The sequence below is a fragment of the Patiria miniata genome, unplaced genomic scaffold (genome assembly GCF_015706575.1).
Source record: "Patiria miniata isolate m_02_andy unplaced genomic scaffold, ASM1570657v1 HiC_scaffold_3, whole genome shotgun sequence".
In the NCBI taxonomy this organism is placed as follows: domain Eukaryota; kingdom Metazoa; phylum Echinodermata; class Asteroidea; order Valvatida; family Asterinidae; genus Patiria; species Patiria miniata.
Window position 1 is genome coordinate 33,559,226 of NW_024037069.1, and position 26,722 is coordinate 33,585,947.

The following is a 26,722-nucleotide window of genomic DNA, read 5'->3' on the forward strand; positions in this document are numbered from 1 at the left end:
GTGTATATGCCTTTATATCATTTACATAGCAGAGGCAGGATATTTACATATACAACAATAAGCGAAAGATCGATCTTACTTTTAAGCAACAATCCGATACGGAGCTACAATCCCGGCCAAAATGGTTGGGACACTTGGAAATACCCTTAGCCTCCAACGGTCAATGTTGTTCTCTCCTGCGGATGGAGCACACACCGCGCAATGAGAGACAACATTGAACGGGGGCTGGGGGGGGGGGGCAGCGAGATTTGGCCAGGATTGTAGCTCAGTGTCAAACTCTCTCTTGGGTCAGTGGAAATTATTACTTATGCCCTACTTTCTTATCATTCTTAATTACTATCGTAAATAAAACACGTGTATAAATTGCATACAAAACTGTAAACCTTTACGCCAAGTTTGCATATAATAAGTAGGCCTACGTTATTAGAAATGCCAAAATGACAGCACTTAGACTGAGTATGCATGTTTGGATAAACTTACCATCTTAAGTAACCATTTTGAAAACTTCTACTCTACCTAACTTCTGGATAATACTCTCTTAGTCTATAATATAGTAAACGCACCAAAAACAAAGTTGAATTTCATATCAAGGAGCTTTCCCCTACCACACGTGATACGTTTGTGTACTTATTTCTTTTTTGAAGAGCTCATGGTCACGAACATTGAAAGAACGAAAGACAAATGTATTAAGCACATTGTATAAGACTGAAACCACTGGACGTCTTAAACATATCTCAGATGTAGTCAACTCAGCGTCATACCTTTTTCCGGTCCTCAGTGATCCCCTAAAGTTTGTTTTATTTAAAAGATTGTTTTTCCTTTTCAATTAAACATGTGATTTTTTTGGTCGGCGTTACAATTTGATATTAAGTTGCTTTAAAATTAAATTACAAGGTGTGTACATCCAGAGCGTGTGCATTCCTCATGGAACTGAGTAATTCTATCGTAAGCATAAAGAAATAAAAAAAAAAAATCGGATATATTTTTCTCGGTTGTTTGTATTGTTAAAAATTCATTGTTAAGTCGAACAATGCCTCCATTTCACCAAAACGGAGTCATGCTGTTTCGTTATTTTACAGTTAAAAATATTTTAAAAACACAGTATATGTAATGCTTCTGTACCCTTGTTAAGTTTCTTTTCATTTAAAGATATAATCCCAAACATCAAAGTGGAAGGTATCGTATCGCAAATGATCTAACAAGTGAAGCAGACCAGTATCGCTTATTAATGGTGTAGGCACATCTTCCTCATTTTTCTTTTTATTTACCGAAATTGTATAACTACTGGGTGTCCCACCAAAAAGTCTCAAAAACTACTTAACATGAGAACCAGTATTTCATCTTGATGGAGCATATTAATTATACTCCTGTGTACAATCAGTGAGTCCGTTCGTGCAAACCAGAGATCTAGTGTAAAGGCTATGGGTTTTTCACCCATTCCGATGGAATGTACACAGTTAGTGATATAGGGGTATCAGATTGTCACGGGCATTTTCAATCTGATATAAGTTAAGTTAACCGTGCAAATCCTGTCCCATTGGGATGGGTGAAAAACCCATGGCATTTTACAATCTGTAAGATCTCTGGTTTTCATATATGGATTTCCATGGCAGTTACTGAATATACACACGAGTATATAGTTACTATGCTCCATCAAGATAATACTCATGTTAAGCAATTTTGAGAAATTAAGGATATCTGCTTGCACCACTGTTTGGGGGACACCCTGCACAGAACAATTTATTCTAAATACTAGAATACATGAACTCAATATGCTCAATATGTCATATTATACCAACACATAGAGATATTGACTAAGCTGCCATGTGAGCGATCATCGCCTTCGTCTAGTTATCGTCAAACTCGGGCTTGATGGTGAAACTATAGTAGACAGTCGGTGACAAGTAATCCTGTAATAAATCAAGGTAAAGGTACAAACATGGATCACTCACGGTAGACACCAGGATATAATCCTTCAAGTTATAATTACAAATTAATGTTACGTTGCAAGTCAAACAACTTGAAAAGATATATTACACAATCTTTTCGACAAATCTGTAGAGTATCGAGCACTAAAAGGGATTGATTCGAAACTGAGATCAACAAAGATTTTTTTGAGTAATGATTTTTGGCACACTGCGACTCAAACACAGACCTTTAATCAGAACAATGTTCACATTTAATTGACATTATTAGGTCCCCACTACGTACATTTACATCCGGATTGCAGGTCATTTCCTCCAGAATTTCGACCAGTTCGCTGAAACTGGGACGGTTGCTAGGTTGCACATGCCAGCACTTCAACATCACATCGTAACTTTAAAACATATCGAGGGAAAAATGATATCACACTATTAATCTAAGACGTTGAAAATGTCAAATAGATTATAAGTCAAATAGATAATAGGAAAACGAGCCATATAAAAGATGGCAGAAATAGACAAGCTCGTAAAATATTTGAACATTTAATTTTAATTAAAGTCAAAATCAGTATCAGTACGGATAAAGAAGAGTACATGTACATTGTTCCTTACATTTCATCAGCGCAGTTTTCTGGCTTGGGCATGCGGTATCCATCCAGCAGTCTATGGACCAGTGACTTGTTATCAATACCAGGGTACGGAGTGGATCCTAAAACGACCAATTCGAGTTTGGGAATCAATGCATTACTAACCGCATATAATCTTTTTAACGTTAAAGTAAAGGTTTTGGCCTAACAATTACTCAATTAAGAAACAGACGTGCTTTAAATTATAGCTACTACAGATGACTGGCTGAGAAGCATTGGTACACCCGTCGTATAAGAGAAGTTATTGATATCCATAAACAATACACTGTACTACAAGACATCGGCTATTTTATAAGCAACACAATCATCATTCACTAATACCGTGTTGCAACACTCATGGTTCACAGCCAACAGACACACCTGAGCGAGCAGGACACTCAACGGGCCTCCCAGTCCAACACAATGCCCAGGGCTCACAGCCAACTGACACACCCGAGCGAGCATGCAGGACACACTACGGGCATCCCACTCCAACACAATGTCCAACAGACAACCAATTAGAATCTGCCAACACAAGCACTCCCAATCTTAACATAGCCTACTTCAGGAGCAGCATCTTCAACTCTTCTCAGTCTTCTGATGATGACTAGAGCAGGCTAGTCGAAACGTTGAGACCAAAATGAAACAAGTTTTATTTTGGAAGGCTAAGCAGGACTGCTCTTATCAGAACTAAAAAACTACTAAGCAAAAGTTGATAATAAGCAGGACAAGTTCTTATCAGAACTAAATATCCACCTAGTTAAAATCGACTGAGCGTCAGTAGTTAATACGACATGGTGTTACCACAAACCAAAACGATGCAAATATTTCATTATCCTATATTTTCAAGTTAGAAATTACACGGCGATGTCCGCAAACTGAGTTCTGCTATAAAGATTTTGTGCGATGAAATGTAGACTTCAGAAAATGCTCTTAAACATAAAGCATAAAGGAGGGGAAAGACCAAGCCAAGATACGCAGTGAAGAACTCACCGAATGTAACGATCTCCCACAGTAAGATGCCAAAGGACCACCTGGATGGTAGGAATGCACATAATGCAGAGAAAAACAGAATGGCAGACTAATTTTCTTGTTTAAAAATCAAGTCTAAGTCTCATTTTAAGTCATAAATTAAGTGTTTGTATAATACTTATAGTTGAAACCCATGCCGTTTAAGTAAGACACTTTTCTGTTTTCTTTTTACTGCCAAACGTCAATTTTAACTTACACATCACTCTTGGACTTGTAGACACGACGCGTTAAAGATTCGATGGCCAACCAGCGAACGGGAATCCCGGTCTAATGAACAAAACAAATTGAACTGGTAGTTTTAAGGTTTTCTGTATCTACAATATCTTATACGTTTTAAGTGGAAAAGTAATTTATTTCAAATGGTGTATTGTTTGAAGGTCCAAATGATGGAGTCAATTAAAAAAAAAACACACACTCTGTCCGATTACACTCAAGCATTTTACCGAGGATTTCTGGACATATATTTCTTCTCCTCTGGAAAGGCCAAAGTCAGACACTTTGGCGGTCAGATCTTCAGAGAGAAGGATGTTCCTTGCAGCCAAGTCACGGTGGATTATCTATAGATACAAGATATTTATTAATATAATTTATCAGTGCATATTTTACAGCAATGTAATTAGAAACCAAACATTGCGTCGATAACTTTACATTTGCAAGTGTCGAAGAACAATAAAAAAGTCCACATCCAAGATTTACCGGGTAGAATATTTTTCTTGCAGCGTATTCATCTTAAAAATATATGATTAATATTGTTTCTGACTTGCCCCCGTGTTGGACAGATGTTCCATTCCTTTGGCCACATCCAGACTAAACTTGAGCAGGTTGGAAGAAGTCAGCGGCGACACATCATCTTGAGAGCCAGCTGCCCCTTGCTGCTTAGGGCGAGTACTCCTCAGATAATCCCGGAGGTTGCCATTAGGTAGAAACTCAAGCGCCACGTACAGAATCGCTATCAAACAAAATATTACGTTTGTACACATTATAACACATGAATACAGTTTTAACCTTAAAAATATAACCTCAAACGAACTCTAACATCTTTTGGAACTATTATGTTTTATGGCACAACTGTCCACAAAAAAGTACGAGCAATTTCTGAAACATATTCAGGTACTAAGGTTGAATGAATACCTTCGTGCATGCATGCACCCAGTAGACCAACGACATTAGGATGGGGCTCAATGCCTGTCATTGTCCGTAACTCCTTCATAAAGTCTTCCCATGCAGATTCGTGAGCATTTCCTACAAATAGACAAATACAATTATTAGATCCACATCCAACAAAAGATCCACAACCTTTTCAATTAATTATAAAATGAAATAATTATCTTTCTTGTCACTGAGTGTTTTTGATTAAATATTCTTTTCTTTTCAAAAGATATAGTGCGTAACTTTGATGAATAATAGCATAAAGTACAAAGAATTCATGTGTATTCCAATTTATGATATAAATGAAAGTGAAACGTTTCTTTTTATTAGTTCAACGTTTCAGACCGTCTTACCTTTTATTGTTTTGATGGCTGCTTTGGTGACCTGGCCTTTAATCTTCACGCATCCTGCCCGTACCTCGCCAAAGTTACCCTTGCCAAGAATCTCATCATCGATGATGAAATTGTCCCATTTGATTTCCAGTTCAGACGCCCAAATTGGAAGAATCGCAACAACTTCATAGACATCAGGGTCGTTGTTGTCCGCATGCAGCGACTCCAAATTATTGTTAGTAGGTTTCGGATTTTCAGATAGAGCCTTATAAATTACAGGGAACAAAAGACAAACAGGGAACAAAAGACATACCAGGGAAAAACTCCAAACCATAGTCATTAAGTCTTTAAAAGAAAAGCGGGGATCTGGTGTACACGTTCTTTTGTTAATGTACAACATTTGCTTTTGCTGCAATTTTCAGAAATACATGGATTTGGAGGATTAGTATAGCAAATATTGTTAAACTGACTTGCTTTACGTTATGGGCTTGTAGATGCTGGAAAAAAAACCGAGAAAACAAAGAATGTTCTTGTAGTCTGGTTCCCTGACCCCACTTAAGATTAAACAATTGCATTTATAAACTTTGTGGTATTCTAAGGTCAGAGAATCAGTCTGGCAGGCTTGTCCTGCTTCACAGGTGCGTAATCAATTGCAAAGAAAATGCGGAATAACTAAGTATGAAAAAATAGGAGCACTTTTTGAAAATAGTCAGTTTTCTCCGATGCTGGTCGGCCGACCACCGTTGGAAAAATACTTTTTTTTTCTTGAAATGTCAGCCCACAAGGAGCCATGAATTTACAGGATGCTTTAGACTGTCATTCCCCAACAATCCAGTAAGGTATTTTGGGATAATTTGATTATTTCGTTTTTTGATGTTTGCAAATGTTGCATCTTCCCTTTAAGCACAACTTTCTCTCCTCTCCACACACAGCAACTACTCATAGCAGCCAAGCAACAAGTGCCCAGCTTTCTCCTGAGGACGGACACGGCATACGGCGTGACCCACCAAAATGAGACCCTGAAGTTAATTTTTATGTTTTGGATATCAGATCAAAGCTGAGAGTTTGTTCTTTTAAATACCAAATAAATAATAAAAACAGTACATTCTGTTGCTGAGAAAATGCCTATTATGTCGGTCCATTAAAATGGCATTACCACAGTTAAGGGAAGCCCCCCCACCCCCTCACTGAAAAGTTTGCATCCAGAAAAAAATGACAGCCATATGAGTTACCCTGAATAGCTGGAAGAACACAAATTCCTTTTTTTCCCGCGATTTTGTGCGTATTTTTTACCAAAACCTTTTTCTCGCGAGTGGCTGTTGATTGTACGGTCCCTTGGAAGGCGGCATGATAAAGCACAGTGGGCTTACAGTAAAATGTTTCATTGTTTGAAATAACATCGGAAAGGATGAAAAATCTTTTTTTTTTTTTTCTTTTTTTTTTTTACATAATTGGCACTTTCTCAACTACCCAATGTGCTGTTTTCATGATTCTTTTTTTTCTTCAGTATTTGAAAGAAAAAGCTCTCAGCTTTAATCTGATATCCAAACCATAACAATGGTTTGTTCAGATCTCTTTTTTTTTTTGAAGGCAAAATGTTTCAGGGCTGCATTTTTATTTTTGGGTCAGCCAGTACAGTCCGAAACAATTAACTGTCTACATCTCCGGTTCTTTTTAGAACCGCCCTTCACGGAAGAGATATTCTAATGGTTCACACGCAAAACACATCGTTTATTCTGTCTTTCCACCGTGCTGGTATGGAGGGCTTCAAATCATATATATATTTCTTGTTGATCTTGTAAGTAAATTATCAGCGGGAAAAAGACATAAAATAATTTCCTTCAATCAACATATGATGAAGATTGTTGTATTATAATGCTGATGACTCACCAGTTCGTCGGTCGCAGTTTGCTGTGAGCGAGCCGCACTACGTTTTTTCCACAAGATGAATGCGGCAACGAGAAGTACAACCAAGAGGCCAATGCTAATTACAACAGCAGCGATAATAGGCCCTGGATTGGAACTCGGTCGCTCAACTGTGTGTAAAATAAAGGATCAGTAGGGTTATTTTTAAACACAAATATCAAAGTATCATTATTTAAAAACTGGGGTTGTTTAAAAAACATCTTACCTTTGATAGTCAGTGGCTCTGAAAATTCCACATTGGCCACCTAGGTAATTAAGCCAAAAAGTTATGTTTTAGCACTTAAAACAAGATGTACTAATGTATTTACTCCTCCATAATGCAACACAACCAGAGTGTGGAGCGGTTTGGAGTGTCACACTGAGTAAACGGGCAGGGCAGTCTAGGCCGGTACAATTTTGTCAAAGTTGTGTGGATATTGTTGGAGAAGGGGTTCTAGTAATTCAAATAGTACTTTAAATCACATTCGTCGGCATAAAAGTATACGCTGTAATTCTTGTTTAATTACGAAATATTAGTGATGTATGAAAGCACGTACCGATTCGTTTCCCTTACTGACAGACCCAACACGAATGTTGTACACAGCACCCGTCTGCAGCGGGGCGTTATAGTAACCACCGTACATGTTGGTGTCCCCAACTACAAATCTGTCGGGCACGCCCCCATTAGGGAGTTCCGCTGTTATGTAGTCACTGGGGGAATCCTCGAAATGGCTTGGAATAAGAACATCTCGCCTTGTCACAGATGAAGACCTGGTCTTCTTGACATGAACGACGTACGATCTGCAGTAAAAAAAGTGGACGATTATCTACATTTTATACAAAAGCTGGAAATAGGTCATATACCATATTATCAGCAAATAGGCCAATATTATATCACATACTGAACAATTTAAGTTGCAAACTTTAATAGAGTTTTTTTTTGTTGTACCAATGTAGTCCTTCATTAATGCCATTTATTTTGACAATGTATCTGCACACCTCTGGAGGAAACTGAAGTGGACATTCCTCTAGCATTTCCCCCAATTTACCTCGGTTGGAAGATTGGTTAAAATTGAATGGGTGTTGAGAATCAGATCCCTTTTGCGTGATAGGTATTTCACAATACTAACTTATGTCTTTCATTAGCACATTGATTTTATTAACATTTAATGATTTCAAACAAACCGACTGCAGTCCTGTATGGTACTCACTCAATGAAGTCATCACCAGATACTGCGGTAGTTATACCAATAGTGACGGTAGTATCTGTGGCGTCTCCTTGGTATGAAATCGGTTGAGGCGGTGCATGAAGATCTAAGGTTCAAATAGGCCTATTGCGTTATTGTTAAAAATTATTCCAATATTGTAGGATAATAGTTTAAATTGTCAATTTCACGGCTAATTGAAGTGGGGCTTTTTTTTACCAGTTTCCATCATAAGATGCAAGTAGAAAATTTTCTGCAATAGGTCTAATTGAGAGGGTTTTTTTCATGGAACATATTCGTGTTTTTCTTTCACTGTTAGGATTGAATATTAAACATGTGTATGCTGACATTGAAGCACATACGATCAAATACAGATTGTTGTCTTACCTGACGGTGGTTTGGTATAAGCTTCCAAAACTGTAGCACTTCCTTTGAACAACTGATTCTCCGCTGCCACTCTGAACTCATACTTTGTACCAGGCTCCAGATTTTCTTTCACAAATGGCGGACTCTCCACTTCATTCCTTTCGTATTCGTCAGGTGAAGTGAAACCAGGTTGATGAGGCTTGTCTGTCGCTCGGTACTCCACCTGCGATGTTGAAATGTAGGATTTTGAGGGGAAAAAGGTCACATTATATATATGTCAAATTTGCAGCACTTCTACTTTGGGATTCGCATTCGATGGGATATAGTAAAATAAAGGCAGGGGATTTAGTGTTGTTTAAGTACTCTCAGGAAAATGATTTCACGGTTAAAAAGGCATTAACATGGACAGTTTCAGAGGACGTTTGTAATACTTTTAATATAGCACTCACATAATAAGTTATAATTTGTGGGCAAGACTAACCTTGCTGTACGAATAGATCTAATGTTACGAAAGATTTAATGCTGTAACATAGAGTTGGCCATGGGAAAAATCACTTTCTTAATGTTTAAATCTGTAAATCAGACTGTCACTCAACAACATGTATCGATTGTAATTAAGGTCGCCATACGTACGACCAAAGTGATTTAGTTCACCAAGTTTACACTAGGTTATAGCTTATTTTCCGAACAGTTTAGCATTCTTAATCAACATTATAGCATTTGTCTGTTTTGCTACTAAAGAGAAATAATAAAAGACTTACTATATATCTTTGTATTTGTCCATTAGGATTCAGCGGCGGCTCCCAGTCCAAGATGATTGTGTATTCAGTTCTGTCTGTCCAATGAAGATACTGGATGGGTCCAGGTTCTGGAAACAAAACAAAAACATATAGACATTGATTTATCTTAAAATGTTTAAAGTTCTTCCTGAAGTACCGTACTGGTGTAGCATACAGTTCTGAGTTGGATTTTGACACCTGCCAATTAGTTTATTAGGCCACGCCCAAATATCGTGTCAAGAACAAATATTGTTGTGAAACTACAAATACACGGGAGATTTTGCTGATCATAGACACAGCCAAAGCCACTTAGCTGGTTTCATTCCTTATCAAAGTACATCAAATGAAGTACAGGGACCATAGAATGATTGATATGAGTCAATGATACCTCGTATTGTGGTCATTGCAGTCACTTCATTACTCCAGGGTCCTGCACCAACTGACGTCTGGGCTTGCACCTGGCAAAACAGATATCAAACTTTTACAATCTTCCCCCAAACGAACCGACAAGAAACGAACCGAACTATCTGATGTCGAGTCAATAAATGTAAGGCACATAAAGAAGTAGATATCTTGGATAGGAACCTCTTTCTTGCATGTTGTTTTCGGGTGATCAGAATGTTTTATCTTATATATACATTTCCGGGAAGTCGAGTACGCTATCAGAACCCCTTCGACTGCGAAAGCATTGTGCATTGTACCGAGCGGTTGTTTTGTACAGTATTGTAGCATGTAGAATGGTATAACAATGCAATGGGCTTCTTTAGGTGTACACTATTAGTGATTACTTGCCTGGGTTCATTAATATATATTCAAGGATAAGAATTGAGATTTAAACTGTAAGTGTAACAGACACATCAGGCAAATATGAGTACTGAACAGACCTGCAGGAAGTATGTCACACCCGTTTCAAGACCCGTTATCTCATGCATTACTTGCACCACATCGTAAATAAGTGTTGGGGTCCCTGACTGACCACTCCTCCAATACCTCACGTTGTAATTACTGATGATTCCTTGGGGAGGGTTGGGCTCTGACCATTTGAGTGTGATGGATACGTCATCAATGTTCTGAATGACGACATTCAAGGGCACTGTGGGTTCTGTTGAATAATGTAAAAAAAATAAGTATCTGAGTGTAAGTGCAAGTACAAATGTATCTGAATTGTTCGAAATGAACAAAGGGTATAGTTCGATCAAATAATGGAATATCAATATTGATCAAGGATTTGTATTTGTAAACAGTACTCACTTGCTTCATCAGTTCTCTGAATGACAACGTCACTGTACGGCCCGGCTCCAGCACTGGTGTTTGCAGCAACTTGAAAACTGTAGTTAGTGAAGGGGATTAAGCCATCTATCTCAACTTGTTCGGCTGTTGATACATCTAAGATGAGTTGTGACCCTGGTCCACTCAGCTTGTACGAGTAGCCTGTGATGATGCCACCTCGGCTTCCACACGCTGGCTGACTCCAGGAGAAAGTCAGGCTGCTTTTTGATGTGGAAGTGACGGTAACTTGCTGTGGTGGTGAAAATGGCACTAAAGGAAAACAAATGAAAAATATCAATCAAATTTAAGTGAGTTGATCCCCAATGGCATGGTTATTATAGTTACCTTGGTAAGGGTATAAAGGTGTGGGTTAATGACCGGGAGAAATAGCCTTACCTTGAGTGCCAGTTATAACACTTAGTTGTGTTGTTGGTCCGTAGCTTCCATCCACATAGGCGTTGACTCGTATCCCATACATCGAATTGGCAAACAGACCAGGTATTACCGTCGAATTAGTTCCAGAACACATGCAGTGCTGGGTGAAGTTTAGCGGGTCTATGGTTTCACAACCCTCTTTGTTTTGCAGTGCATATTGCACGGAGTAGTTGGCACAGTACACCTCACGCCAGCTGAGTGTGACACTGGCAGAATCGTAAGAAGTCACCATTACCTGTAAGGAAACTGATGGATTCGAAATAATTAATATATTCCAATTCAGAAGTGAAGTGTACATTATGATACATTTGTGTGTTGATTACGATCGAAAATATCAATTGGGTTATTTATAAGAAAACTGGCTCGGTGTACTCACTAATTTCTGTAAGTGTGGTTCCTGATGTCGACTCTTCAGGTCCTTGCGTACCATTGTACTGAGGGCGAATGCAAACCTTATAAGTTGAACGAGATATCAAACCAGTGATGACATGACTGGTAGTTTGACCATCGAGTGGACCTGGAAGTGATACCCGCTGTGGAGATTCAATATCTTCACATTGGCCCCTGTTCGTCAATGCATACTCCAGTATGTAGCCAGAGACACATGCATCTGGTTGCCAGGAAACATGGAGTTGATGAGGATCGTCTGAAAACACATTTAGCCCCAGAACGCCATTGTCAGCTGCAATTTAAACAGAAGGTGTAACAATTACACGGAGCAGTTTCAATGTTAAGAATTATCAAGTTTGAAGCAACGCAACTGATAAAATAATATCACAGGGTTTTTTTGAGTATAAGATGTGGCATCCTCATTCATATGCCATTCCTCTCTTTCTGGTTATTTTATGTATCTCCTTCCCGATAGGACACTATGCCATAATCATCTGCACAAACTTCTCTTAATTTTGCCTTTTTCAGCTTTGAGATGAGTGATATTTTTGCAGCTTTTATATGTACATCATCTGCAAAATGACAGAGAAGTGGTTCAATTTTTTTATACATAAAACGAGTCAATGAACTTACAAGAGCACTGGCAGTTTCTTCCAAAATATGGTGGTATGCAATCTGGAAAGAAAAATAACAATCTAAATAAGGCCAAAAAAGGCTCCGGTTTCTGGTATGCGCGCGTCACCGTAGCCGAGCGCGTAGGCAAAATTATTATTTTTTTTTCAATGTAAGATGATGTCTCAACTGCCGAACTCACTGGTTTGACTGGAATCCTGCTGCTGCACAATTTTCACGTGTTTTTAGATGGGGTTACGATCGTTTAAATATGTAAAGATCTTCGTGAAGTACCTTACTAGTGCAGCATACAGTTCTGAGTTTGATTTTGGGATCTGCGAACTAGTTAATTTCGCCACGCCCAAATATCGTGCCAAGATCCAATATTGCCGTGAATCTACAAATATATAAGCGAGATTTTTCTGATCAAGACACAGCCAAAGCTATTTAGCTAGTTTCATTCTTGATCAAAGTACATCAAAATAAAGCGTATAGGGGCTACAGAATGATGACTGATATGAGCCATTGATACCTCGTATTGTGGTCATTGCAGTCACTTCATTACTCCAGGGTCCTGCACCAACTGACGTGTGGGCTTGCACCTGGAAAAACATATATCAAACTTTTACATTCTTCCCCCAGACGAACACCGACAAGAAAGGAACCGAACTATCTGATATCGAGTCAATAAATGCAAGGCACATAAAGAAGTAGATATCTTGGATAGGAACTTCTTTCTTCCATGTTGCTTTTGGGCGGTCAGAATGTTTTATCTTAAATATACCAATCCGGGAAGTCCAGTAGCCTACGCTACAAGGACCCCTTCGACGGCGAAAGCATTGTGCATTGTACCGAGCGGTTGTTTTGTACAGTACATAGCATGTACAATGATATAACAATGCAATGGGCCTCCTTGGGTGTACAATATTAGTGATTACTTGCCTGGGTTCATTAATATATATTCAATGATTAAGAATTCAGATTGAAACTGAAAGTGTAACAGACACATCAGGCAAATGCGAGTACTGAACAGACCTGCAGGAAGTATGTCACACCAGTTTCAAGACCCGTTATCTCATGCATTACTTGCACCACATCGTAGATAAGTGTTGGGGTCCCTGACTGACCACTCCTCCAATACCTCACGTTGTAATTAGTGATGATTCCTTGGGGAGGGTTGGGCTCTGACCATTTGAGTGTGATGGATACGTCATCAATGTTCTGAATGACGACATTCAAGGGTGCTGTGGGTTCTGTTGAATATTGTAAAAAAAAAATAAGTATCTGAGTGTAAGTGCAAGTACAAAGGTATCTGAATTGTTCGAAATGAACAAGGGTATAGTTCGATCTAATAATGGAATATCAATATTGATCAAGGTTTTGTATTTGTAAACAGTACTTACTTGCTTCATCAGTTCTCTGATCGACAACGTCACTGTAGGGCCCTGCCCCAACACTGGTGTTTGCAGCAACTTGAAAACTGTAGTTAGTGAAGGGGATTAAGCCATCTATCTCAACTTGTTCGGCTGTTGATACATCTAAGATGAGTTGTGACCCTGGTCCACTCAGCTTGTACGAGTAGCTTGTGATGATGCCACCTCGGCTTCCACACGCTGGCTGACTCCAGGAGAAAGTCAGGCTGCTTTTTGTTGTTGAAGTGACGGTAACTTGCTGTGGTGGTGCAGATGGCACTAAAGGAAAACAAATGAAAAATATCAATCAAATTTAAGTGAGTTGATCCCAAATGGCATGGCTATCATAGTAACCTCATTGAGGATATTGTGGCGGATCTCGATTTTCTCGAAAAGTAACGGTCTCGAGAACCCTCCAGACGAGCGGCAGTCCAGATGGTCCTAAGGCGATGATTCGTTTGGAGACTGTCTACCGCCGTGCGTAACTAATTTTCCCTTATATTGTTCGAACGACAAATCTACCCAACCAGACAAGAAATGGGACCCAGACACACAAGCTCAAGCTTCAAGAAGTCTCTTTATTCAGCCAAGCAACAACTGAAGTTCCTTTATTACAATGTCTCAACCAAGGGTAAGTACTTATAAAGATGGGGGTTTCCTGAAGGGGAAGGGTTTCCTTTAGGGAAAGGGCTTCCTAAAGGGAAAGGGAGTTTCTCAAGGAAGGGGGTTTCCTAGGCTCCAGACGACCCTTCAAGGTCTCCCGAAGGCAGATGCCGATCCTCCTGATGAGCTCGACCCTTCGTCTCCCGTGAGGCAGTTGTCGTTCCGGATACCTTAGAAATGGGTTCTTCAAGGGAGGGGGTTTCCTTAAGGGGAAGGGAGTTCTTTAAGGGAAAAGGAGTTCCTTTAGGAAAAGGGTTTCTTTAAGGGAAGGGGTTTCCTAAGGGAAAGGATTTCCTTAAGGGAAGGGATTTCCCCAGTTTCTAGACGACCCTCCGAGGAATCCCAAAGGCAGATGCCGATCCTCCTGATGAGCTCCACCCTTCGTCTCCCGCGAGGCAGTTGTCGCTCCTGATACGTTAGGGAATGGGCTCCCCAAGAGAAAGGGTTTCCGTAAGGGAAAGGAAGTTTCTTAAAGGAATGGATTTACTTTAGGGAAAGGGTTTCCGAAAGGGATAGTGAGTTTCTTAAAAGGAAATAGTTTCCTTAAGGGAAGGGAGTTTTCTAAGGGAAGGAGATTTCCTCATCGATAGTTCAACAATAAAAGTGCTTCACTAACAAGATATACCTACACAGAGGGGACAAAAATAACCCAAATATGCTGTCTTCAATCGAACGAGTATTAAGCTTACTTAATCAAGTAAACTCAAGTATCAATTCCACAATTGCACCACTACTTATAAAAGAAAAGGAGTGTGTAACATTAACAATACAGCTGCTCAACACTCACGGTTAGCTACGCGGTCTCTCCTAGTCTCGGCCAGGCCCGTCGCCAAGGCGGGCCTGGTGGGGCCGGCCCCCAGCGCTCTGTCTCCAAGAAGCTTTCTTTTAGTCTGACACTCAACGACGCGCCAAAACAGTCTGGCCAGAATGCGCGCGAACGCTGCATTATATACCCCATACTAAAAATAGCGCATAACTATGGCGGGCAAACGAAAAATATAAAAAGTATGGAGCGCCGATCACATTTCGTTACAGTATAAAGGTGTGGGTTAATGACTGGGAGATATAGTCTTACCTTGTGTGCCAGTTATAACTGTTAGTTGTGTTGTTGGTCCGTAGCTTCCATCCACATAGGCGTTGACTCGTATCTCATACATCGAATTGGCAAACAGACCAGGTATTACCGTCGAATTAGTTCCAGAACACATGCAGTGCTGGGTGAAGTTTAGCGGGTCAATAGTTTCACAACCCTCTTTGTTTTGCAGTGCGTACTGGACGGAGTAGTTGGCACAGTACACCTCACGCCAGCTGAGTGTGACACTGGCAGAATCGTAAGAAGTCACCATTACCCGTAAGGAAACTGATGGATTCGAAATAATTAATATATTCCAATTCAGAAGTGAAGTGTACATTGCATCATGATACATTTGTGTGTTGATTACGATCGAAAATATCAATTGGGTTATTTATAAGAAAACTGGCTCGGTGTACTCACTAATTTCTGTAAGTGTGGTTCCTGATGTCGACGCTTCAGGTCCTTGCGTACCATTGTACTGTGGGCGAATGTACACCATATAGGTTGAACTAGATATCAAACCAGTGATGACATGACTGGTAGTTTGACCATCGAGTGGACCTGGAAGTGATACCCGCTGTGGAGATTCAATCTCTTCACATTGGCCCCTGTTTGTCAAGGCATACTCCAGTATGTAGCCAGAGACACATGGATCTGGTTGCCAGGTAACTTGTAGTTGATGAGGATCGTCTGAAATCACCTTTAGCCCCAGAACGCCATTGTCAGCTACAATTTAAAGGGAATGTACATCAATGGCTTTGCTGTAATCTACAGAAATGAACTATTTGAGGGGTAAGTACAATATATCAACTATTGTTACACTGACAAGTTTGATGTTTTGTGTTCGAAAATGCTGGAAAAACCAGGAAACACAAAAATGTTCAAGTAGTCTGGTTCCCTGACTCCACTTAAGATAAAATGCATCAATTTATAGATGCCGGAAAATTGTAAGGTATATAAGGAAACCAATCTAGCTAGTCTGCACCCGTTCATGAACCTGGAACCAATAGCAAACAAAATTTGGACTGAAAAAAAGGTAATTTGGAGCAGTAGTTGAAAAATAGTTAGGTTTTTCCAACGGTAGTCGGCCGACCACTGTTGGAAATGTATACAAAATACCACTTTTCTTGGAAATGACTTCACACCAGGTGCCATAATTTTACAGGATGCTTCAGACTTTCATTTACCAACATCCTAGTAAGCTATTTTGTAAACATTTGGTAGTTTTGTTTTCCAATGTTTGCAAATGTTGTATATTCCCTTTAAACAGAGGGTGTAACAATAACACGGAGCACTTTCCATGTTCATAATTATTAGGCCTGAAGCAACGTTACTCATCGGATCAAATAATATCACTCAATGTTTACTGAGTATAAGATGTGGCATCCCCATTCCAATGCCATTCCTCCCTTTTCTTGCTAATTTCGCATGATAGGGCACAAACTTCTTTTAATCATATTTCAGCTTTGATATGAGTGATATTTTTGCAGCTTTTCTACGCACATTATTTGCAGGATAACATCCGAACAGATTACAGAGAAGTGGACAGACTGTTTACAGATAAAAAGAGTCAATGCTATGAACTTACAAGAACACTGGCAGTTACTTCCAAAATATGGTGGTGTGCAATCTGGAAAGAAAGATACCAAAACTAAATAAACTAAGGTATGCTACTTTACCAGAATCTAATTTGTAAAAATCTAATCATCAAAAATATTTAATTAAGAATAATGTGCCTCTCACTTGTCACGTGGTCACTTGTCAGCAAAAATTCAGTAAACAAGCTCAATTTGTTTGGAAGATGAATCTACATTTTCTTACATCCGGTGCATTCTCCCGTATCCTTCTCGCAGGAATCTCCAGATGGACAGTGACATGTCTGCTTACAGTCGGCTCCATACTTCCCTTCAGTACAGTCTAACGTGGAAACGAAAAAAAATGTTCGGTGGAATAAAAGTTGGCAAAATGGAACCAAAAAAGTGCTTTTTAATGCTTTTTAAAGGGACGAATCACCATGGCTCAACAGGGATTGTTCAATGCAAAGAATCTCTGAAAAATATCTACCCGGGGAATAAGCTAAATAAAATAGAAGTTAATTCATTGGTAATCTTCAGAGCACTTGTCTGAAAGGAATACCAACGAGTACCCAAAACGAAATACTTTGCAATATTTTGCCAATTCCTTACCTTGCATACAGTCTAGTCCCATATACCCAGCAGCACAGGAGCATCCGTAAGGATCAGGAGAACAGAACAAACGACCCCGGCAAACGTCAGTGCTAGAGCAGATATGACTAGGATTCTGTCCAAAAGCATGACGCCCGTGAACTGATTGTAAGAAGACAACATATATCCGTAACTAAAATATGCGTAATTAAATTAACTGAGTTGTTCCACAAGAAGAAAATGTTCAACAGTCCAAACAAAAAGACGAAGAATGTTACCTTGCTGACAATATTCTCCACTGAATCCTGGAGCGCAGATACACGTTCCGGTCTTGTCATCACAGATACCTCCATTGTAGCATCGACGACAGGTGTTCTGACATGAAGACGGGCCCCACATACCAGCTGCGCATTCTACACGTATAACACCAACAGAGCAGTCGAGTCCATCAACGAGCAAAATGTGAATTACAAAGACATCATAGGCCTAATATAATCAAGGATTGCTTACGTCGGTTTATAGCTTATCGGTCAAATCTGACATTTTGTGTCAGACATAATTATATAAAACAAAAAGATTTCCACATCGAACATTCAGATGTTAAAATGAGCTTGGTAGTTGTATACATTTATTTGCACACATACATTTATTCTGACACATGAAATCGAGGAAAAATTGTATCTACTTTTGTTATCCGTCAACCTGAATCTTTTCTAAGGGACGGTTGATATTCTCAAAGACAGTAAGACTTAAGAAAAACGAGGAATACTTTTGTTATCATACACTGAATAGGGGGTTTGAAAAATTTGGCAGCTATTGGAGTGTCTCACAGTACATTCTCTTTGTTCTCTCTTAATACTTTTAAAAAAATGTAAAAATTATAAGCCAATATCAGTAAACGTGCAACAGAACGTGTAGACCTACAATGCTCCTAAAATAGGCAAAAGTTTGGCAAAAAATTTAATAGAAATTGTAGGAAATTACCTCTTACGATGAGTCTCATGAAGCCATGACGTTGCTGGTTTTCTGCACCATCTATGAAGCAGCTGTATATCCCCTCATTGGCCTTGCTGACATTCCCGATAGCCACGCTCAGCATGCCATCCCATTTACGCACGCTATCTGCATTGTGCTTCCATCTGTAGTTGGAGTTCGGTGGATTCACACTCTCCATCCGCAGAGTAACTGACTCTCCGATACTTGCTGTCTGTGTTTGCTGAACCGGGCGTGTGTGAATTGTGCCTGGTGTGCAAAAAAATACCCATGATAGCCAGGTAAAGACCTTTAATATAAAACGATTTCGATTCAAGCCCATTTTTTCCCCCAGAATTTCAGAGCTGTTCAATTATACTAATGTCTTTTCGATATTAAAGTGAACGGAATAATGCATTGCTCACAATTAAAAACCCAACTTTAAGGAAAACTGGTCGGTTGTCTGATTTACTCAGGTCCTGTAGTCCCTTTGATTGTATACATTTTTTTTTACAATAATCTTAAGAGCCTCCGTCAAGCAGTGGCGTAGCACGGTCATTTTCAGGAAGGGGGGGGGTGGGGGTGGGGCGGGTTCAATTTTCTCGAAAAGGGCAATTGCACATCCGTTCTGAAATATAGACACTTTTTTCTCCGAACACTTGGCCTCCGTAAAATCAAATAGTTGGGGGGGGGGGGGGGGCTGGTACCATCTGTCGATAAGGGCGCTGTTCAAAACCGATGATTGTGCACAGTAACGGGTAGTATATGGTGCTTTCCAGGGCGATACATGCGCGAAATTCAAAAATAAGCACCTAGCTGTAACGGCCGATGGCACAAAAAAGGCACGACTTTTGTTTGCTAAAAGAGCACTTGATCATAAAAAGGGAACTTGTTAACAAAAGAAGGGCACTCTTACAAAATATGGGGGGGGGGGGGTAATCGCTGGTGAAAAAAGGGCATTTGAAAGGGAAAGGGCAGTCATTACAAAATACGGGGTGGTAAATACTCCTCTTTTCCCCGCACCCACCCCCGTTTTCCAGGGGTATTTTGGTGGGTTTTTTTTGTTTTTTTGTTTAATTTTTATGCTGTGAAAATGTCCATAACAAGAAAAAAAGGATGATAACATATCAGGCAGAAATTTTAATGTTGCAATTGGTTTGTGGTCAAAAGGTGCCAGATTTTTTGATATTTTGCTGTCGTAAACTTTCTTTTCTTTATAGTGATTCGTTGTTGAGTCAGTTCATGGAGGAAAGCCAATGAGCAAACTTTTCTCACAAATATTTTCAGTGAGCAAATTTAGGGAGCACAATTTCCAAGGAAAAACACCTTATATGGACAGTGTCGTACATAAATAACATCACGGCGACAGCGCCCTCAGATGACTGAAGACAATTTGCAATTTAAGTGCTTAAAGAAGTGCACTTTCAGTAAAATTAACAAAAAGTGGATGTCACTTAGTTTTCATGCACTTAAGAGGATTAGAAAGTAGCACAAAATAAGTTCCTAAGAAATACATATTCACTTCATGAGCCCTTTTAAATGAAAGCAAAGGTTACCGTCTTTGCGTAGAATCACTGTGCGTATCGTGGTAGCCATGCCGTTTAAAGCTGCAGTGCCGTAGAAGACACCCGTTCTGTCAATCCCACCATCTTGTGGTAAGCTAAGATACCTGCCTGTACATCCCAATTGGGCACCACCATTCCTCTCATACGATCCTGTAGGGAGGTTGTCATTGCTCCCTCCTGTCGTCAATTGGCGACCGAATGAGACAGCAGCGGCGATGTCTGTTGGACTTTTGAAGGCTCCCAAGTATGCACCATTGTTGCCTGTTGCTCCAAGCCGAGCAGGATTAGCAACAAGAGTAAAATCCACGCCGCCTTCTGGATAGATGAAATGACAAAACTATAATTCTAACTGGCTGTCTTCTCGGAATGTCATTACAAGTCTGGGAGACAATCGGGTTCTTCCCCCATAATTCCGTTAAAGTTTCAAATGTATGTTGTATAATCAATCTTCCGATATCGTCATTGGGGTATACAAATGTCAAAGACTTTAACAAATCTTACGCTTTATAGCTTCGTTAATTCAGAGTTTCTACTATCAGCTTGAATTATTTACATTCACATAAACTGAGTTCCGTTGATTCACTGACCTTGCAGTAAACGGTTGTTATTGTAGAAATACATGTTGTCCAAATGTATTAAACAAAAAATGACTACAAGTTTGATTGGCTAAGACCCTAAATTAAATAGGATTAATTGCAACATAATTCTCAAAAATTAATTAAACAAAGGTACTCTTTCTATTATTATTATTTATCGCCAAATTAATAGTTTGTACAATTTCACTGCCTATTCACTTGGATTGACCTGAAATAATATACAAATCTAAAAAAAAAATAATGCGGCCTGACGTTGCGAACTTAACAAGTTCTTCTTCAGAGGCAAACTGATGGAATGAAAACTAGATGCGACTCATCATAACTTTCACTATAATTTTGTGTTATCCGTCTTACTTGCAACAGTAGGCGCCTCCTGATTGTCTTGGATTACCTCCACCATGACTTCAGCCAGAGCAAGATACTCTGTTTTATTCAGTTCCACACTGACGTACCGAGCGAAGACGACGGGGTCCACTATGAAGTCAATGTCTAGGCCTTCGGCTTGGGCACGCGTGACTGGATCTCCAATCGGAGTGTTCTGGTAAATATCTGAACTCAAACCAGCTCGCACTACAGCCTCTTCCAATCGCAGGGCTGAGATTTGAAAGCCATAAAATAATGATAATTATTTGGACTCGCTTCTATGGTGTAGTTTGGTATTAAATCTTCCAGGTATGCCCATACTTGTTACTGACATTTGTTTATGTTTGGACGTTTGATTTTATACTTATTCGTCTGACGTTCGTTTCTCAGCAATTCGAAGTTATGAAATCCAAGTTCATTTTCTTAATAATTTTACGAATGAGTGTCAGATAAAGTGGCATTCAATATATGAAGATTGAAATGAGTCAAGTTCATTGCCAATCCGGCTAAACAAAAGGGTGAACGTTGTTTTACGTAAATTCTAAATAAAAGCCTGGTTTCAAGACATTGGAAAAAAACAACTGCATGGAAACTGCGCAAAAAAAAATGATTGTTAATTTTGCCCAGGTTGGTTGAGAAATAAGAATACTTACGACAGAGGGGACATATTTCTACGTCATTTCTGTTGACGACTGTAATTTTCGTCAAGCAGTAGTTAGCCTCAAGGTCCACCCTCCACCATTGATTCGGGGCTTCAACTATAACATCAAATATACAATCATGACATTCCTCTCAGAAATACACTTTTGTTTTTAATGAAAAACGTCCATGTTCATTGAAATGCGTATCATTCGCGATTAAAATGCTAATTGCCTTTGTTTGCTTTTGTTTACCTTGAAAATGAATTTCCTCATATTTGAATTCACACGGATGGCAGCAATGTAGTGAGGTCATTCTGAGCAAATGCGCGCAAGTGAAGAAGAATCTGAAAATCTTCGCCAAAACGTCCAGCCAGACTGGCTTAGCAGCCCGTAAGATATTATTATTCAATCAGGTGATATGTTTCACGCATTCAAATTTAGGTAAATTACTTTACTAGCCTGCCGAAGTAGAAGCTCCTGCCAGAGCATACAAATCTTTTTAATAACAAAATGAGAGATACTCATGCTACAAACGAAGTTGCTTACGTGTGTGTGCGAGGGTTCCTCGATCGCCGTCTACTGCCTTCCCGGATCGAAAATTACTTGCATAATCTGTACTCTGAGCAGTTGGCTTGTTCCGCAGGTTTAGGGCCAAACCTGTGTTTAAAATAATTGTAAACAGAATAATTAATTGCAGTCTTTATTCCATTATTGTTGAATTGCCCTAACATGTCACTTCCCGTTGTCTCCAGTGTCTTTTCAGAGCAAACATTGTACCTACTAAATCACAAAACGTGTTCTTTACATTCAGTTACCCTCGGCTCGATTTTCCCGGCTCGATTTTCCGATTTAATTTTGAAGTGTGCTGTGAATCCTTTTAAAATTCGCCCCCTCCAAAAATAAAATAAAATAAATGTTATGACTAAAATTAAACTGAATATATGAGTGAAGATAATAACGTTTACAAAAATTCTTAAATGTTCATTTGGGATTGTCGACACATTAGGAAGCACTAGGGCGATTTCGTGCCGAATCTCCGGACGCCTCATTTTTTGAATTTTGGACTAAATGCAATGACACTAAAATTGTTCACTTGGGTTAAACAGCAAGTATAATAAAGGTAAACAAAAAGGTTTAGCGACACTGCATGTAGGCTTACACAATTTCTCGCTTAACTTGCTGGCAGGTGTAGCGTGTAACAATCGCGTCAGTCAGGGCTATCAATTTTTCGTTTGAAATCAGTGCATTAATGCAACATTGAAACTCAATGTGGAAAGGGAATTCAGAGCTGAGTGGCAAAACAAGCTCGATCGGAAATGTCTCGGAAGCTGCGGGCCAACGAATTCGTGTTCATGCACGAGTCTGGTGATCGTGCCATGTAATTTCTGGAAGGAGTGGTGTTTTGAGTAAAAATCAGGTTTGATTCCAGTGATCCCATGATGACATTTGACCTCTGTTTGGTCATGTGACATGTTGGGGCTGGGCTACTGATCGGTTGAAATCGATCAAAATATGTAGGAGCAATAGACATTTGTCAACGTTTGTTACTAACTAACTAACTAACTAATTAACTAACGGAGAGACATGATGATTTTGTTGAGCTGCTATTGTGCAACTTAAAACAGTATACAATTCTTGCCTGTTGTGATGAGGTCCATCATGGTGTTTTGCATGCCCGAACGGGGTGCAAATGGCACCAAAGGCGAAACCGAGGGTGCCATTTGCACCCGAGGGTGTACAAAACCCATTGACCCCAATCACGGCAGGCAATCATGTTTTGAATTGGGCCTGAATTCAGCGTCCGAGACACGTTCTCACTGAGCCGGTGCGATGTCGCGCATTACTATACCTCATACATATTCATGATCGAGAGCCGAACTCTCACTGGGCAATTCACCATCACGTGCCAGATGTTATTCTTGCTGTTTACCAAACGCGCGCGCGAGGATTCACTCACAGGGTAAATACGCGTGCGTAGTAGACTGTCGTATGGGTTACCCGTGCGACAGTCTACTACGCATGCGCTTTACAGAGCAATCGAGGAACTGCCGCACGGGTGCAGTACGCACGCGCGAACATCGCCCAGGAGGGAGCGCCATGCATGGTTGCACGGTTCGCGTCAATGTTAATTTCCAGAGCTCAATGATGCCGTACTGGAGAAAGTTTACAAAAGAAAATTGTACACAAACAACTGTATTTACAACTGTAGTAACTGTATTATATTGCAAACGAATCGAACTAGTAATTGAAGTTGAGCAACCAAAATGTTCTTTTGGTGAGACGTACAAGTTTCCCCGAATTTTGTTTTAGGTGCATATATATAAAAAAAAATCGTCAACTGAATATGTATGAGGTATATTTAAACAAATATAACATGGTTTATTTCGGATGGACAGTCGATATTAGCTCCCCTCGGTATTGGAAGTTGACAAACTAGTTCCCTCGGCTTCGCCTCGGGAACTAGTTTGTCAACTTCCAATACCTCGGGGAGCGAATATCGACTGTCCACCCTCAAACCATGTTATATTTGTATACTGATCCGACGAATTATAGCAAAAGAATAATTTCACAGGGAGTTTAGTCCCCTTACTATCTTTCAACTAAGTATGTTTTTCAACAATAATTACGTCAGTTACTTTTCGGATTGCTGCAAATGATGGACTCTGGCTTTAATCCTTGCTCCATTTAATTGTGTACCAATCACAGCTGCGACCATGGTCTATGTTAGTTCATCCCACATAATGCGCGCGTGTCCATCCCACATGCGTACGCGCGTGAGCGCGCTGCCTGAATCCTCTTACCCGGGCTATTTATATTATACAAGCCGGTGGAAACAACACTTTTAACAGTGCGGACGATCAAGGTAATGTACCCTGTGGGGTACATCTCTCATGTACCATGGGGTATACGCCCCTGACACAGTACATGCGTGTTTGTGGCACATCACGTGCTAGGTTTTCGACCAATAAATAATCACAATCTATTACCGTGGTATAACAATACAATTTGAACGCACACGTTACACACACGTTTGCTATAAGATGATGGCCACGACAGACGGATGATACCGAGACTTGGTTTAGGCCATTTAATTACAAATACTTAGGCTACTACTAGTTCGCAATTGCATGGCATTTCGTCATTTAAAGGGAATGTACATTTGCTTTTGCTGCAATTTTCAGAAATAAATGGATTTGGAGGATTAGTACCATAGCAAATATTGTTAAACTGACTAGCTTCACGTTTTGGGGTTCGGAGATGCTGGGGGAAAAAAATTTCTTGTAGTCTTGTTCCCTGACCCAACTTAAGATGAAACGAAGCACTTTATAGACTGTGGGGAATTATAAGGTCAGAGAATCAGTCCAGCAGGCTTGTACCCCTTCCTACATGTAGGTATGTAATCAATTGCAAAGAAAATGTGGAATAACTAAATATGAAAAACTTATAGGAGCAGTTTTTTGAAAAAAAACAGTTTTTCCCCCAAAACTGGTCGGCCGACCAGCGTTGGAAAAATACAAGTTTTCTTGAAAGCGTCGATCAGCACGCCAGGAGCCACGATTTTACAGAATGCTTTGGACTGTCATTCCCTAACAATCCATTAAGATATTCTATGACAATTTGATCATTTTGTTTTTTGATGTTTGCAATTGTTGTATCTTCCCTTTTAAGGAAAGTTACCGAATTGACCTTTCGCCGTTTGCGAGTTAGCTACGCCCCTTAGACAACCCTATGGAGTTTTTGTACAGGCTACGTTTTGTTTGTCTCAGATTTTGCGCGCTCCGCGTCCATTTGTATATCATGTTATTGGACAATAATTCACAAGCTGCGTTGATGCGATTCTTACGCGAGTCTACCGCTAAATCACAAGTGCTTTTTACATATCACTGAACAAATTTCTTTTATCATGTGTACCTTTCCTATAAAACAAGACATTGTGTTTCATTCTAATCTGTCACACTCCTGTAGTGGCAATAACATATGGTCGTTATAATCACAATTATGACTACATCCAACCCGTCGCCAATGTTTTATTCTGGTTTTTTTTTTAGGTGTGTTTTAATTTCAAGTGACATTTGTTTTTCAAAACTTACCTCCTTTGTGAGTGAAGACCAGAAACAGAAGCAATAGAAAGACGGTATAGTGTCGGCAAACTCCACCTTGAGACGCCATGTTTGATTTTATCCCTTGTAAAATGTTCACAAGGCGGGCTGAATAAAACTTTTGCAGTCCTACAGTTCTTATCAGCCTATTCCAATTTTGTCTTGCAGTCTACAGTGCTACATGAACTTTCGTGTGTATTGCACAAGACACTGGTATGGTGTCATTTTGGTCATTTTATGGTATGGTGTCTTGCCAATTAAAATGAAAGTATATAATATGAACGACCAGACTTTACACTGTAGTAATGGTTGTATTCAGTACAGCCTACTTTTGCAACAACTTGTTCACAGGCACAATATCCATTCAAACTTCAATGTACAATCACTTTACAGTGGTTTTGGCTTGACTTGTCGACCATCTGCTGAAAAAAAACCCAGCAGGTCACTTGACTGGTATCCTGTAGCATCGGGGACTGTTAAATTATATATGACACACTATTACTGCAAGGCTGCGTTCTAACACGACAAACAATGTGCACTAGCTATATTTACAGCGCTATTTGTTTGATACAGGGACTGGCAAAAATAGAGGTTAAAGCATGAATAGCTTTCTTTTGTTGTTAAAACGAAAGTACACTGGAATTGGCGTAAAGCATGACTGGTTTTAATGACAGCCAGTCCAATTTCTATTAGGCTGGGGATGTGTGCAACCGCGGAAAGAACCTTGCTATTTGCAAAGTTAACGTCAACGAAACCTTAAAATGAAAAGAAAAAAAAAGAAAAAATCAGGTCAGAGAAAAGGTGTTCGCAATTGCCCCTATTGCAAGATCGAATGAAAAAGTGCCTACAATTCCTGGCAAGCACAAACAACTTTGCCACGGTGACCATTGTCAGGGCCCGATGGCGTGACTTATCTAGTTGGCATCTTTTAGAATCGTACGTACTGCTCGTGATAAAAGAAAAAAACTTTCTGACTTGTCCTGACTTCAGTTCACGTCAGACTGAGTAGCTTAGTACGATTTGGGTTAACTTACCATCTTTTACGCAACCTTTTTTTAAAAATAAATCTACTCGACTAACTTCTGAGTAATCTGATTAGTGTAGTAAACGCACGACACAATTAAGTGGCTTTACAAAACAAGTTTGTA

The 26,722-nt window shown here is 39.7% G+C and overlaps 1 protein-coding gene across 1 annotated transcript; it reads right to left on the reverse strand.

Moving 5' to 3' along the window:
* Positions 1 to 192: 192 nt before the first annotated feature.
* On the reverse strand, positions 193 to 25,964 carry LOC119738132 (angiopoietin-1 receptor-like). Its single transcript, XM_038212873.1, has 36 exons — positions 25,566 to 25,964; positions 22,021 to 22,131; positions 21,487 to 21,591; positions 20,825 to 21,064; positions 19,866 to 20,186; positions 18,322 to 18,579; positions 17,616 to 17,750; positions 17,359 to 17,499; positions 16,994 to 17,089; positions 16,761 to 16,802; positions 15,593 to 15,898; positions 15,173 to 15,457; positions 13,426 to 13,713; positions 13,058 to 13,275; positions 12,555 to 12,624; positions 12,044 to 12,085; positions 11,397 to 11,702; positions 10,982 to 11,266; positions 10,568 to 10,855; positions 10,201 to 10,418; positions 9,705 to 9,774; positions 9,299 to 9,405; positions 8,559 to 8,760; positions 8,178 to 8,280; positions 7,524 to 7,767; positions 7,193 to 7,232; positions 6,952 to 7,097; positions 5,083 to 5,326; positions 4,712 to 4,822; positions 4,345 to 4,529; positions 4,024 to 4,137; positions 3,777 to 3,847; positions 3,542 to 3,582; positions 2,535 to 2,631; positions 2,212 to 2,317; positions 193 to 1,910 (listed from the first exon to the last, which is right to left on the reverse strand). Exons 1-36 carry the CDS (start codon positions 25,642 to 25,644, stop codon positions 1,848 to 1,850), a joined length of 5,778 nt encoding a protein of 1,925 aa, XP_038068801.1. The 5' UTR covers positions 25,645 to 25,964; the 3' UTR covers positions 193 to 1,847.
* Positions 25,965 to 26,722: the final 758 nt, after the last annotated feature.